The sequence below is a fragment of the Nyctereutes procyonoides genome, unplaced genomic scaffold, assembly GCF_905146905.1.
Source record: "Nyctereutes procyonoides isolate TBG_1078 unplaced genomic scaffold, NYPRO_anot_genome, whole genome shotgun sequence".
Taxonomy (NCBI): Eukaryota; Metazoa; Chordata; class Mammalia; order Carnivora; family Canidae; genus Nyctereutes; species Nyctereutes procyonoides.
In genome coordinates this window covers 27,849,011-27,863,319 of record NW_026575139.1, presented here as the reverse complement: position 1 = coordinate 27,863,319, position 14,309 = coordinate 27,849,011, and the positions used below count along the sequence as shown (strand labels likewise).

The following is a 14,309-nucleotide window of genomic DNA, read 5'->3' as shown; positions in this document are numbered from 1 at the left end:
ATCTTCACTAGATGAGAGGCAGGGTAAAATGCTATATTCTAGAGATGTGGCTTTATGTGAAAAGTGCCTTGTAAAGAAACACAACTTAGAGAACTTATGTGGTTTAGTCTTCCTTAACTGATACCAGTGAGACAGTCCTTTAACAGAAAAAAATATGTATGAATGAACACATGTAAAACCCCAGTTGAACGAGAAAAAATAAAAATTGGTAAAATATTTATATAAAGCTCAGAAATTAGGATTGGGTTGAAGAATTTTAAAATTCTTCAATGAGCTAACTCCTAACCTGGTTAAATTTAAGACTCTCTAATTTATCTCTAACAATAATATGTGGATATGAAATATTTATATTAAACCAGTATTTCAGAATTTTCATTTAGTAACTGATTAGTAACTTCAGAAGCTTTGATCATTCCACTGGAAGTCCTTCTTTTCCTATAAAATATATATTTTTATTTCTCTGTTTAGGATCATTTCACCTCTCCAGATGAATATGATGACCCTACTGTGCTCTATGAAGCCATTGTGTCTCATGAAAAGAATCTCGTAATAGCCCATGAAGGGGACCCTGCATGGCGGAGTGCAGTTCTTGCCAACTCTCCCTCCCTTCTTGCTCTGAGGCATGTCATGGATGACGGCACCAATGAATACAAGATCATCATGCTGAACAGACGTTACCTGAGCTTCAGAGTCATTAAGGTAAGTTTTTGAGGCATTTATTCATGTCTGGGGGGAAAAAATAGAACTTACATAACCTCATCCCAACTTTAAAAAGTGACTGGAACTCTTTTTATAGAAAAAAAAAATGACCATACCACGTTAGCATTGATTGTTTACGAGCACTCAATTTGATTTATTTTGTAATTTATTCTGCCCTCTGAAATTTTTACATGTTCCATAAAGCCTTGAAATTTTTACTTATTTCTGTTTTGTCAGTCTTTTATATATGCTCTCTGGACCACATTTCTTCTTAAAACATCAGCACTAATCTGATTTCCAAGTTGCAAAGTAATATTATAGCTTGTACTTTTTGTGCGGTTTTTTGTTTTTTATTAGTTTCATTAATAGAATTTAGTGATTCATCAGTTGCATATAATACTCAGTGCTCATTACATCAAGTGCCCTCCTTTTTTTTTTTTCTCCTAGATTTTATTTATTTATTCATGAGAGACACACAGAGAGACAGAAACATAGGCAGAGGGAGAAGCAGGCTCCCTGTGGGGAGCCTGATGCGGGTCTCAATCCCAGGATGCTGGGATCATGCACTGAGCCACACAGGCACCCCCATCAAGTGCCCTCCTTAATGCCCATCACCCAATTATCCCTTCTCCCCACTCACCTCCCCTTGTTTGTTGCTTTTTTAAACATCTCATGGATTCAGGAGACATAATTTATGAAATTTTATTTTAATAGTTTTGTAACGATTCACTTTTTCCCACTTGATTTAATCAACATGAAAAGTCACATCTTTTTAACTCTGAATATTTGTTACTGCTCATTCCTATCAAAAATATTATCTCAGTTACAAAATTCAATGCATTATCAATTTGGAAAACTTGATATTTTTTACCAGACAGGCCAGAGAAAAGAGTTCTTTGTGTGCTTATTATTTAACAACCCACTATGGCAGTAGGAAATTGATGAACTCCTATTCAAATATGACCTACTTGTATTTGTTAACAACTGCTTTTCATAGTTGGTTCCCGTATGTCTTTTGTATCCTTCCCTTTATACTCTTCTGTTGATGTGAATTTCATCCTTGGCCCTTAACCTACTTCCCGTGTGTTCTGGTTTTTAGGTTAATAAGGAATGTGTCCGAGGTCTTTGGGCAGGGCAACAGCAAGAGCTTGTTTTTCTACGTAACCGCAACCCAGAGAGAGGTAGCATCCAAAATGCAAAACAAGCTCTGAGAAACATGATAAACTCATCTTGTGATCAACCTATTGGCTACCCAATCTTTGTCTCACCGCTGACAACTTCTTACTCTGACAGCCATGAACAGCTTAAAGAAATCCTTGGGGGACCTATCAGTTTGGGAAATATTAGAAACTTCATAGTGTCAACCTGGCACAGGTGAGCCATGCAGCTGCATATCATTGGTAGTGTGTCCTGACTCTCTTAATGGAGACAGTTTACATGAATATCACCTGGAAAGCTTATAGAAAAAGTGCAATTGCCATAACGCAATATAAACCTATTATATCAGGAATTTCAGAAACTAGTCTGATGTCTTTAGACTCTTATTAGATAAATCTCATGTACAGCTCTGCTTAAGAGTCGCTGATCCAGCATTTGGTAGAATATTGAATAGTTCTCTTTTCTTTAATTTTTTTGGCTCTTTATTGCAGCACAGTGCCACTATTAGGATGTGTGGGCCAACAAACAGCAAATTAGAGAAAAACATAAACTTGTTTTGCTTACCTTCTGTTTTATTCCGTTCTAGCAGTAGGGGGAGCACGCTGTACTTACTGAAACTCCTAGTTAGGTTATACTATTGCCATTTTAACAATCCAATCATCACTCAGATCTGAAATCTGTTGTGTCTTCAAGTAGGTAGATGAATTTTTTCTTTGCCCTTTTTCTAGTAAATTATGATGTTCAATATAGGAACATCATAGTTTGGTGGATGGTGAAGAAAAATTACAGAGTATCTTTTCAATTTCTTAAGAGCTTTTGTTTAGATCCTTTAAATAACAGAACTTAAGAAAAACAGAATGGGATTAGGGTGGCAAACTCTAAAATAGGCATTTTCCGTTAGGCATTCTCAAAAAAAAAAAAAATCACCATTTTAACATCAGCCCCTATCCAAACAGAAAGAACATAAACCAGAGTGGTGTTCAAAAAAATTTATTTTCAAAAATCATCTGTTATGCTGGAATTGCCTTAAAGAGATTGAGTTCTCTTTTCCCGAGAGAAATGATAACAGAGATTAGGATGCTCAACTGTCCTGGTTTGCCCAGGACTCAGAGGTCACCTGGGAAGCAGGTTTTCTAGTGCAAAACTGAGACAGTTGTGGGTAATCCAGGATAGTCAGTCACCCTAATTAAAAAAAGAAAAAAAAAGGCAAAAATGATTAGAGCAACTCTCTTCCAAGTGTGCTACAGCAGAAATTAGGTTTTCAGGCACTGCACACTTCAGAGGCACCAACACATACTGGCAAGAATCCTATTTCCATCTTAATGTTACAATTTTGTTATGTGCAGTTTATTATGGTTAAGGAAAGATAATGGAGTATGTAAAAGTGAAGGTAGATTAGGAAGAATTGAAGCAATGAGTATAAAAGGGGGATAGTTTTTAGGCCATGCTTTGAAAATGCAGCTGCCTTTTTTTGTTTCTAATATTAATTGCACTTTAAAGACTTTGAAAGATGAACATTAATAGCGTTAAACAGAATAGTTATAAATAGAATAAGACACCTATCTTGAAGTGATGGTGGGATAATGCTATTTGCTCTGGTGTTTGTTCCCAGGTTAAGGAAAGGGTGTGGGGCTGGCTGTAACAGCGGTGGCAATATTGAAGATTCTGACACTGGAGGCGGAATGTCCTGCACTAGTAACAATGCGACAAGTGCCAGTGACCCTCATAGCAGTGTGTCCCAGGGAAGCACTGGAAATCCAGGGCAAGGGTCAGGAGCAGGACTCCATCCTCCAGTCACGTCTTATCCTCCAGCACTAGGTAATGTGAAAACAAAATTATGTGTCTAACCTTCTTAGTATGTGTGTATAAAGAGAATTATGTATTACCAGGGCTCCAGGGTGGCTCAGTCAGTTAAGCATCAGACTCGATTTCAGCTCAGGTCAGGATCTCAGGGTGATGGGATTGAGCTCCGAATTGGGCTTCACACTGGGCATGGAGCCTGTTGGGAGTCTCTTTCTCCTTCTCCCTCTGCCCCTCCCCATGCCTTTCTATACACTACTTGAGGGTACACACACATTCTCTCTTATTCTCTCTCCCTCCTTCTTTATCAAAAAGAAAAAAGAGAGAAAGAATTCTATATTACCTAACTTGGAAATATGTAAAAATAACATTTTGATTGATTCTTGGTTGGACATTATCCTATTTATGTTAATTAAATATATTATTTAATTATAATTCCAAATATATTATTTGGAATATCATTTCTTTGAAAATATCATTTTTAAAATTAATATTTAGTATAATGTATTTAACTTTTCTTTCATTGGACAGTGATTTGGTTTCTTCTGAATGTTATAATTAGCTTTTTTCTTTTTTTATAAAGATTTTATTTATTTATTCATGAGTGACAGAGAGGCAGAGGGAGAAGCAGGCTCCCCACAGAGTAGGGAGCCCAATGCGAGGCTCAATCCCAGGACCATGAAATCATAATCTGAGCTGAAGGCAGATATTCAACATGACAGAGCCACCCAGCACCTTATAATAAACTTTATTAACACTGTTTTCTTGGGTTAGAGACTTTAAAAAAATACAATAACTATATCAAAGTTTATGAGAATATTTAAGATTCATGACATATAATGCCAAAACTATTTCTAGCAAGTTTTTGTTTTTGTTTTGTTTTTTTACCAATTGGTACTCTGTCCAGTCATACATTGGAATGCCCATCCTGAGTTCCCACCTCTGCTCCCTGCTTGCTCAGAGGGACAGGAGAAGGGTAGTCTTTAAGTCATTGTTTTAATTTGCATTGCTCTGATACCTAAGATTGGAAGATTTTATTTTATTAAAAGATTTTATTTATTCAGGAGAGACACACAGAGAGGCAGAGACACAGGCAGAGGGTGAAGCAGGCTCCCCGTGAGAAATCCTTGGATCATAGCCTGAGCCAAAAGCAGATGCTCAACCACTGAGCCACCCAGGGTCCCATATTGGAAAATTTTAAAATGAGTTTGGCCCCTTTTTCTTTTTTTGAAGTACCTATTAAGGCTCTTGCCCATTTTTCTCTTTGATTACCTTTTTTTAAAATTTCAAGTTAGTTAACATACAGTGCAGCACTGGTTTCAGTGCTTCATCAGTCACATACAACACCCAGTGCTCATTCCTACACATGCCCTCCTTAACGCCCACCATTCAGTTACCCCACCTCCCCACCCACCTACCCTATAGCAACCCTCAGTTTGTTTCCTAGAGTTGCCTCCCTATGGTTTGCCTCCCTCTCAATTTTCATCTTATTTTATCCTTCCTTCCCTTCTCCTATGTTCATCTGTTTTGTTTCTTAAATTCCATATATGAGTGAGATCACATGATATTTCTTTTTCTCTGACTCACTTATTTCACTTAGCATAATACATTCAGTTCCATGGTTATCTTATTCTTGTTTGTATATACTGTATTTGAATTATTTGTCAGTTTTCTGTATTACAAATACCTTTGCCTATTCTATCCCTTGGCTTTCCATTCTCTTCCTGAGAAGGGTGTCTCCTCTTTTGACAAGAAGTTCTTTTTTTTTTTTTTTTTAATGATAGTCACAGAGAGAGAGAGAGAGAGGGAGAGAGAGGCAGAGACACAGGCAGAGGGAGAAGCAGGCTCCATGCACCGGGAGCCCGATGTGGGATTCGATCACAGGTCTCCAGGATCGTGCCCTGGGCCAAAGGCAGGCGCTAAACCGCTGTGCCACCCAGGGATCCCTGACAAGAAGTTCTTAATTTTAGTGTAGAGCAATTTACTGATCTTTTCCTTTATGATTAGTGTTTTTTAATATCCTACTTAAGAAAATTTTTCCTATCCCAAGGCAAGAAGGTTTGGGTTTTGTTTGTTTGTTTTTACTAATTTACCTTTTACACAAGATCTGTAATCCACCTGGTATGCAGTAGGAATCAGATTTCATCTATTTTCATATGGCTGGTTGGTTGATCCAGAACTGTCTTTTCTGTTCTGCTTCACATGAATGATATGAAGTCTTAAGGCATTTAGTTAAATTAAGAAAAAAAAAATCCAATAGCATTGGAATTAAGACTCTAAATAGGTGTATTACCAACATTTTATAACTTCTATTTTGACTTCTGAGTGAAAAGCTGAAACTTTCAGTGTGCTTTAAATGCTCTCATTTTGATCAGCTCTTTATTTTCAGATAGAAAGTATGTGTAGCATTTTTAAAAATATAATTAAAAACTATTTCCTAATCTTCACATTACTGTTATAAGTCAGGAAAAAGATGAACCTGATGAATCATATCAAGCCATTTGAAAAAGAACACAAAAGGACACACTATTCAGTATCACTGATGATTCATATTTAGTGGTAATCCCTTAATGGATATGAAAATCACAGTGTGGCATCACCATCTCTCTGTAGACTGCGTAGTTTGTCATTGGAATGGATTGCAAGGACATTAGTTCTATGCTCTGAGAAATAGTAGTTACAGCTCTTGCTGCATAGTAGACCCTTAATAAATATTTCTTGTCTTATTTCCATGAGATATTTCATTTCTGAAATATGAAAGAGGTGTCCTTATTATCCTGAAACATTTCTGTGGAATATATTTTAGGATTTATCCCAATGTTAAATTCTGATAGCTGCTGAAATTATATGGTTTTTTTTGTCCCAGAATTTTAATTTTATAAAGCTTTAGCAAATTATATTATCAAAACCGCATAAGAAAAGAGATCTCAGATATTCGTTTCTTTTTGACAACATTAAAAGTTTTAGGTATGGGGTGCTTGGATGGCACAGTCGATTAAGCATCCAATTCTTGGTTTTGGCCCAAGTCATCTTACAGTGGTGAGATCAAGCCCCGCATTGTGTTCCGTGCATAGCAGGGAGTCTGCTGGAGATTTTTCTCTCTCTCTTTCCCTCTTCCCCCACTTGTGCATGCACACTCTCTCCCTCTCTCAATAAATAAATAAATTTTTTTTTTAAAGTTGTAGCTATATGGGCAGCCCCGGTGGCGCAGTGATTTGGTGCTGCGTACAGCCCAGGGTGTGATCCTGGGGACCCAGGTCGAGTCCCACATCAGGCTCCCTGCATGGAGCCTGCTTCTCCCTCTGCCTGTGTCTCTGCCTCTCTCTCTGTGTGTCTTTCAGAAATAAATAAATACAATCTTTAAAAAAAAAAAAAAGCTTTAGGTATAAATGTTAAATTCAGTGAATTCACCAAGTAATTACTTAAGGGAAAAACTCTTAGAAACTACCAAAAAAAAAAAAGTGTTTGAATGATTCCAGTTAGAATGAGTGCTGTTGTTGTTTATCCTTCACTAGGCATGAGCCACAGCTCCCATTCCGTACAGTCAAGCCTGGTCAGACAGTCCCCTGCTCGAGCCTCAGTGGCCAGCCAGTCTTCTTACTGCTACAGCAGCCGGCACTCGTCTCTCCGGATGTCCACCACAGGATTTGTACCTTGCCGGCGCTCTTCCACAAGTCAGATATCCCTTCGAAACTTACCATCCTCCATCCAGTCCCGCCTCTCTATGGTGAACCAGATGGAGCCCTCTGGTCAGAGCGGCCTGGCCTGTGTGCAGCATGGCCTACCTTCTTCCAGCAGCTCTAGCCAGAGCATCCCAGCCTGCAAACATCATACTCTGGTGGGCTTTCTTGGGACGGAGGGAGGTCAGGCCAGTGCCACTGATGCCCAGCCAGGCAACATCTCAAGTCCTGCCAATAACTCACACGCCAAAAGGGGGGAAGTGATTTACAGAGTCCAGGTGAGTAAGCACACCATTCTTGTGCTATGTGTCACTCGTTTGTCCTTATTTTTTGTCAAGTGAAGGATTCTGGTGAGAACACACCTTCATATTACTTAATGTGAAGATTAGAACATTTTTAATATTGAAAAAGTTTCTGCCAGTGTGAGAACTGAAAGCAAGTAGCTCTTCAGTGGCGATTTTTGTTCCCACTCCGCTTTTGTGTGGCCATTGAAGTAAGGTCTGCCAGTGGGCTAAAAGGAGTTCAGGAGGTGCCCTTTAGATTGCTTTTTGTTCAATTATAGGCGGTGGAAAGCTTGAGACACAGAGTCTGAAAGAAATTTTGTTTGAGATTATGTAATTGTCATCAGCAAGAAAAAATTGAATTGGAAATGACCCCTATTTATTTGCGATTTAGATTGTAGATCCCAGTCAAATTCTGGATGGGATCAACCTGTCAAAAAGGAAAGAGCTGCAGTGGCCTGATGAGGGTATTCGGTTGAAAGCTGGGAGAAACAGCTGGAAAGACTGGAGTCCTCAGGAAGGCATGGAAGGCCATGTAAGTTCTCTTATGAAGCTGACCTATGGTCTCACTTTTTTGTAGCCTGACTTGTGTGTTTTTAGCTAATTTTATGTGCTTGCTTTTTTAAATGTACCTTTTGCTAAATTACCAAAAGATACTACCTCTAATTTTAAGTGAATTTTGTCAATATTTTCAAGGTCTTTGCCACTAATCTATTGTATTCTGAATCATTAGGTGATTCACCGATGGGTGCCTTGCAGCAGAGATCCAGGTACTAGATCCCACATTGACAAGACAGTACTTCTGGTCCAGATTGATGATAAATATGTGACTGTCATTGAAACTGGGGTACTAGAACTTGGGGCCGAAGTGTGAGCCAGTGTTTTATAACTACATTTCTTTTCCCTCTCCATTCCAAGATGTTGGAAAAAGAGAGGCGAGTGTGGAAGATGCCTGCAGGTATTCTTTGCTCCTGTATGGGAGAGACTTGGATGGAGAGCAGGCTTGGTTAAGCGCCTCTCCTTTGCCCTTCGCCTTGACTCCTGTCACTGTCTCCATCCCCAAATAAAGCTGAAATATTTTTTTAAGTTAGCTGCTGAGAAAACATTTTGCATGAAGGATAAAGTTCTGTTACAATACATCTTTAAAAAAAGTTTTTTCCTATGTATTGCCTATGCTTTACATCAACAAACTCTTTATTTCTAAAATACGATCTCATATTTTTCTAATTTCTTTGCCAAAAATAATTGCCATGTTTGGTCACAGAACATGAAATCCATTTACCTTGATTTTTAAGAACAGACCAGTATAGAAAACCTTCAGTTCGACGTTTAGCAGTATGAACGTTTAATGTACAGTGAAAGAGACTATGAACATAGATTTATCTTATTCCTTGAGCGCTAAAAACTTTAATGAGAAAACTGCACTAATTTTTTACAACAATGCACTAAAGTCTGAGATTTCTCAGAACATTTATTTATATATAAAAAAATAAAATACCATTATTTAAATTGCCTTTGGGATTAACCCCTTCCCTTTCCTTACACATACATAGCAGGACTGTGCTGCTGCTTTTCTGTTAGTAATCTGCACTTCATGCCAGTACATTGGGTGTTTTCTTTAAAATGAACACTAAATCTCAAGATATACTTAACTTCACCATTGGCATTTCCCGGAGACCATAGTCAGTGCATCGGTCCTGTGAACACCACTGCCAGCTCCTGTGTCCACATGTCAGATGAGCTCCAGCAACAGGTGTGCCCAGGCAGTCTGCTTCTCTCCACTTGGGGCAAGCCCTGCTGGGGTCGATTCTGGGAAGAAAATATTTTCGTTTTTCAAAGAAGAAGATGAACATCCAAGAATTTAAAGAAAGAATCAATTGCTTTTCTTTTAAGAGTTATTAGCTCTTGATGTTACTCACGTGCAGTTCAGTTAATCAAGTAAAATTTTTTCAAACAAGATTATCCAAATGGTGCAGTTCTATTGTTATATCCCTCTTGAATAACCTCACCTTTTGTTTTGCTCCTCTCTTCTTTTTTCTATTACTTGAATTTTTTTCCTGTAATTTATAGTGTGTAGGTGTAATTTGAAATATTTATAACTGTGAAATTGACTTCATATGTTGTCTCATAAATTTTATTGGTTTTTTTAAAAATATGCGTGTATTCAGGGAAATATATAATTCAGATTTACAATTGGGTTAGGTGGAAACTGCAGTTTAGATTTCATTTTCAACTCTTGGCATTTTTTAAACCCTTCAGAGAATCTTTCCCCTTTTGTGTGAAACTCCAAAGACGACTGTGTATCTCCTCTGAGCATTTAGGAGCAGCCATCTTTCTACCCCTCTGTAAATGTGATGTGAAAAGAAGCAGGTGAAATTGACTTAAATCATATAATTTAGTTATCCAGTACATCCAAAGTGTTACTAATTCAAACATGGCAGGAGCCCTATTTCCAGTACTCACTGGCCACATGTGCCTGACCACATGTGTCTTGGATGGTAACAGGTTTAAGGTGTCTTGATCAGGTGATAGGGAGAGAAGCTGCCGCCTTCCTTGCTCCCTACTGCTGCTCCTACAGTATAGTGTAACACTTCAGTAGAAGGAAGGGAAATTAAGGAAATCAGTAGCTAATATATGCCACCCAAATGAATTTTTATCCCAAAATCTATTTGGCCCTTTTCTAATTTAAAATTTCTATAGTAATTCAGGACTCAGTGTGCCACACACAGAGGTTTCCATACTTCAGACTTTGCAAAATTTACTGTTTAAGAACATTTGTCGAATGATTTACTGAACCTTTACACAAAGGATATCCTTTCTAAATTGACCAGTTAAAAAGTATTTTCCTGATACTGTTGTGACATTCTGTATTTGCCTCATTTTGGCAAATCTACAGTATATCATTAAGGTTTAGGCTTTTGTTTTTCTCTTCTCAAACAGTATCTGATCTGTCTAACCATCTACATTTATTTAAAATATTCTCAAAGGAATTGTGATTCCTGCTGCTTGTTTTCTTTCTAAAGTGAATATGATCTTTTCATGGTCATTACCTAAATGGGAAGATAGTGGAGCCCTTTCAGTCTTAAATGGAGGATAATTCATTTTCCTCCATGGGGGAAAAATCAGAGCTTCAGGAGGGCTAGAATTATTTTTATTTCTAGCCTCCCACTCCCAATGTGTTAAATACATTATACACTCTAAAAACACAAGACTAGATTTTATACAGAATATATATATTGGGTCTTGATTTGGGGTGGTAACCATGGACATTCTTCTCAAAACAAGTTGAATTTTATTATCAAGTAGCCCTGTAGTGAACTTATGAATTAGGAACCCTAATAGGATCCTTGTTCGTATTTAAGTCTAAAACTGATAGTCTTTTTAAAGTCAAAATAGTTTTCTAATAATTACGTTGGAGGAAGCAGTAATTATTGAAGGAAAGATTCACTTTTAATAATTGGACCTAAATCACTACATAGAAACATATGTGCTTCCATTAAGTAAAATGATCATCCTTAGTCTACCTTCTCCACCTCACCTTGGAGAGTAGTGAGCTGTTTGTTTAGGTTCCCTGATTAACTTTCTTCATCAGGGTACAAAAGCTGGTGTCTTTCATTCACAATTGCCAAAAATTTCAGAGTTCCATCATTTGAAAATAAGAATATGTAATTAAAATACTAGCTTTTTATGCATTTCCTTTAAACAGAGTTTCATTGATAGCTTTCTGGTCTTTTTCTTATTTGATTTTGGTTTTTCCTTCCTTTGAGAGTCCTGGAGTGAATTATAAATTGCTAGCTGTTTTTCTTATTTCCTCATTCAGTGGCAAAAATCTCTTTTTTTTTTTTTTTTGGCAAAAATCATTTTATAACTCAAATTTAAACTTTTGGTTAATCTTCCAGCTTGTAACGTGTGTATGAGCCCTCTTTTTACACCATTTTCAGTACTTGATAAAACTTTAAATATTCACTTTTTTTCTAGAGAATTCTAAATTTTCCAAGAGTCTAGATTAACATAAGCTGTTGATATTTAAGGGGCTTGGGAGAGTAGGTGGTGAGACTGTATATTTTTAAGGTAAGAGGAGATTAATTACCTTTCAGGAAATTAATGAATAAAACTTCATCAGTGTTCTGCCTTCTTTGAGTTTCTATTATTGGAAGATGAGCTTCCATTAGATTTGAAGTAGTTTTAAAAATATTTCAAGTATATCTGAGATACTTCTACTAATCCTTGAAACAGAAGTAGACAATGTTTCTATCCTGAGTGAGGTGTGGGAAATCACTCTGTGCACCAAATATCAGGCAATGAAAATGTAAGTTTTTATGTAGAGACTAAGCTTATTAGGAAGATGTGTGTTTCTTCCTGTGTTGCTTTATTTTTCCTCTATCAACATATAAAAAACAGCCTCAAATCTAAGCAAGGGTAACTTAGCCTTAATAAATTCCACTTTGCTTCTGCCTCTGCTTAGAAATTCTTCATTTGGTGGATTGCTGCACTGAGTCATTCATCCAGAACGAGGTCTTTTAAACTTATGATTTGCCCAGAGTCTAAAATTATCTTCTTTAACTTTCAAAAATCTTTCCTCCTAAATATATGACTTGAGAAAAAGATACCTTAGTAATTTTGCTTGAGAAGTCCTTGAATTTATGTTTACTAGCGATTAAGTTATAAACTGCTGTCCAGATTAATTACCTTTTTGTTTATCTTCTTTATTCTTTCATTAATAGAGATAGTCCTCCACCCCTTTGTTTAAGCCCTCAGGATTCATTCTTGTTCTTTTCTGTAGTGTATAATGTAATCATGCAAATTACTTTGCCTAGACTTAGACCCAGTCCAGTTTTTCCTTTGATATGATAAATTGTTCAGATAAGGTATCCAACATCAATTTTTATTCCAGAGGCTTTTTCTTTAATTCTAAAATGAGTGGAAAGAATAATGTCAATCAAGGCTAAAATGATACTGGGAACTTGTTAGTAGACTGTGAACTTTTTGGTTTCAGTCTTATGTAGAAATTGAGTTTTATTGATCTAGAGAAAGAGAAAAGTCAGATATGACCATGTATTTGTGCAGCGTAAGTTTGACTATTACATTGGGTATCTGTAGGGGTTTTTAAGTATTTAAAAACCAGCTTCTCTCTTCTTCATTTTTCTATTTAAAAAAATCTGGTTGGTATACACCTAGGCCTTCTCATTTTTAGCTTGTGAAATGTTTAGTAAGAATTGTGACTGGAAAGGAATTAATTATTATACAAATAGATCTGGTAGGTATGTGAGTGGAGCATTAATTTTGCTTGAAACAAATATATTTTCTGCTTTGAATCACCTCACCAGGGTCATCTCAAGAATTACGTATAAGAATTTCTCTTTATTGCCTATCAGCCACATATTCTTTCTGAAGCAGAGTAAATAAGTTCTATTTACGAGCTGAACTTTTTTATCTGTCATTTTATGGAAGCAACACAACAACATTCTTTGGGGGAACCAGAACTGATTGTCATTGCAAGGTTACATGACAACGCTTTTGTAAGACATACCTATTATATAGGGTCAGACCTTTTTTCCTATGCCCCAGCTCTGCACCTGACAATTTGTGATTCAGTGGAGCCATGCTAGAAGGAACAATGGTCATGGAAGATGATGGTAAGGATGGATACCTGCGTGTTACTTGCACAGATGATGTGATGCCTTGGTATTCAGAACAGAGTAGTAGGTAGAAAATGAGATGGCTGCTCCAGATGACTCTTGGGTTTAGTGTGACTGTGGTTGAACAAGATTTTTTATACCTGAAGCTTGATTCTGCAACCAAAATAACAGAAATGTGGGGGAAATCATGTCTGCTTATGCTTTTTAAAGCTTATAGTTTAAGTAAAAATAAATTGTAAAAACTGGTTACCTTAACCTTCTACAATGAGCTCTGCATGAGGAAATGGAAGGAAGAATACTAAAAATGGTTCAGGAAGAACTGTGTGAGGAAGGAAAATGGGTTTCCCTTTTCTGATCATGGGCTCTGAAAGCATTCATTGCCTTTACCAGCATTCAGTATAAACCAGAGATAAGAATATATGTACTCGCGTGGGTCCGTGAGTGTGTGTGTGTGTCTGGATGTTTGTTATTCTAAATAGCTTGTAAATATTGTAGTTGTTTAAAATGGAAAATAAAAGCTGAGATTGTTTTTTTCTTTGCAAATATATTGCATCAAAAATACAGTATTGACGGTGGATAAAAACACTGAGGAAATAAATTTCTTTTTCATTTTGCCTTCTGTCCATTTTTGTCAAATTAAGAAAAATTCAAGTATACCATATTAAGCTCTGCATAGCATATTTTAAAACATGTACTTGGTTCTAAAATCATTTTAATCAGAAGCTTTGGCCTGTAAACATGAATCAGCTGACATGTACATATTTCATATTAAAAGGATATCTTTTCATACTTGGTAGAAAGGTGGTAGTTTATGTCTTTTATCTCAATGTGTCATATTAATGATATTAGATGGAACATGTAGGATAATAGTGTACATGTGTTCACCACATTACACTAAGTTACTATATAAAAAAGGAAGTGAACATTTGGATTATGGTCATCAAAATCAGGCAAACGCTAACCTGAGGCATGTTCTTAACCCACTTTTTATCTGTATATATAATACTTAGAGAAAGTACAAGCTGACCTAACAATGAGAATAGATACACTTG

General features: G+C 36.7%; 1 protein-coding gene across 8 annotated transcripts in view; it reads left to right on the top strand.

Annotated features, from left to right (window-relative positions):
- PCNX1 (pecanex 1) overlaps positions 1–13,876 on the top strand; it is a 158,603-nt gene extending 144,727 nt beyond the window's left edge. For all 8 annotated transcript variants that reach the window (XM_055303723.1, XM_055303722.1, XM_055303720.1 and 5 more), the window contains 6 exons: positions 469–699; positions 1,799–2,073; positions 3,470–3,675; positions 7,173–7,615; positions 8,013–8,153; positions 8,352–13,876. In XM_055303723.1, coding sequence (XP_055159698.1) covers positions 469–699; positions 1,799–2,073; positions 3,470–3,675; positions 7,173–7,615; positions 8,013–8,153; positions 8,352–8,492 — 1,437 coding nt within the window. In that variant the 3' untranslated portion in view covers positions 8,493–13,876. The remainder of the gene's footprint in view (positions 1–468; positions 700–1,798; positions 2,074–3,469; positions 3,676–7,172; positions 7,616–8,012; positions 8,154–8,351) is intronic.
- Positions 13,877–14,309: the final 433 nt, after the last annotated feature.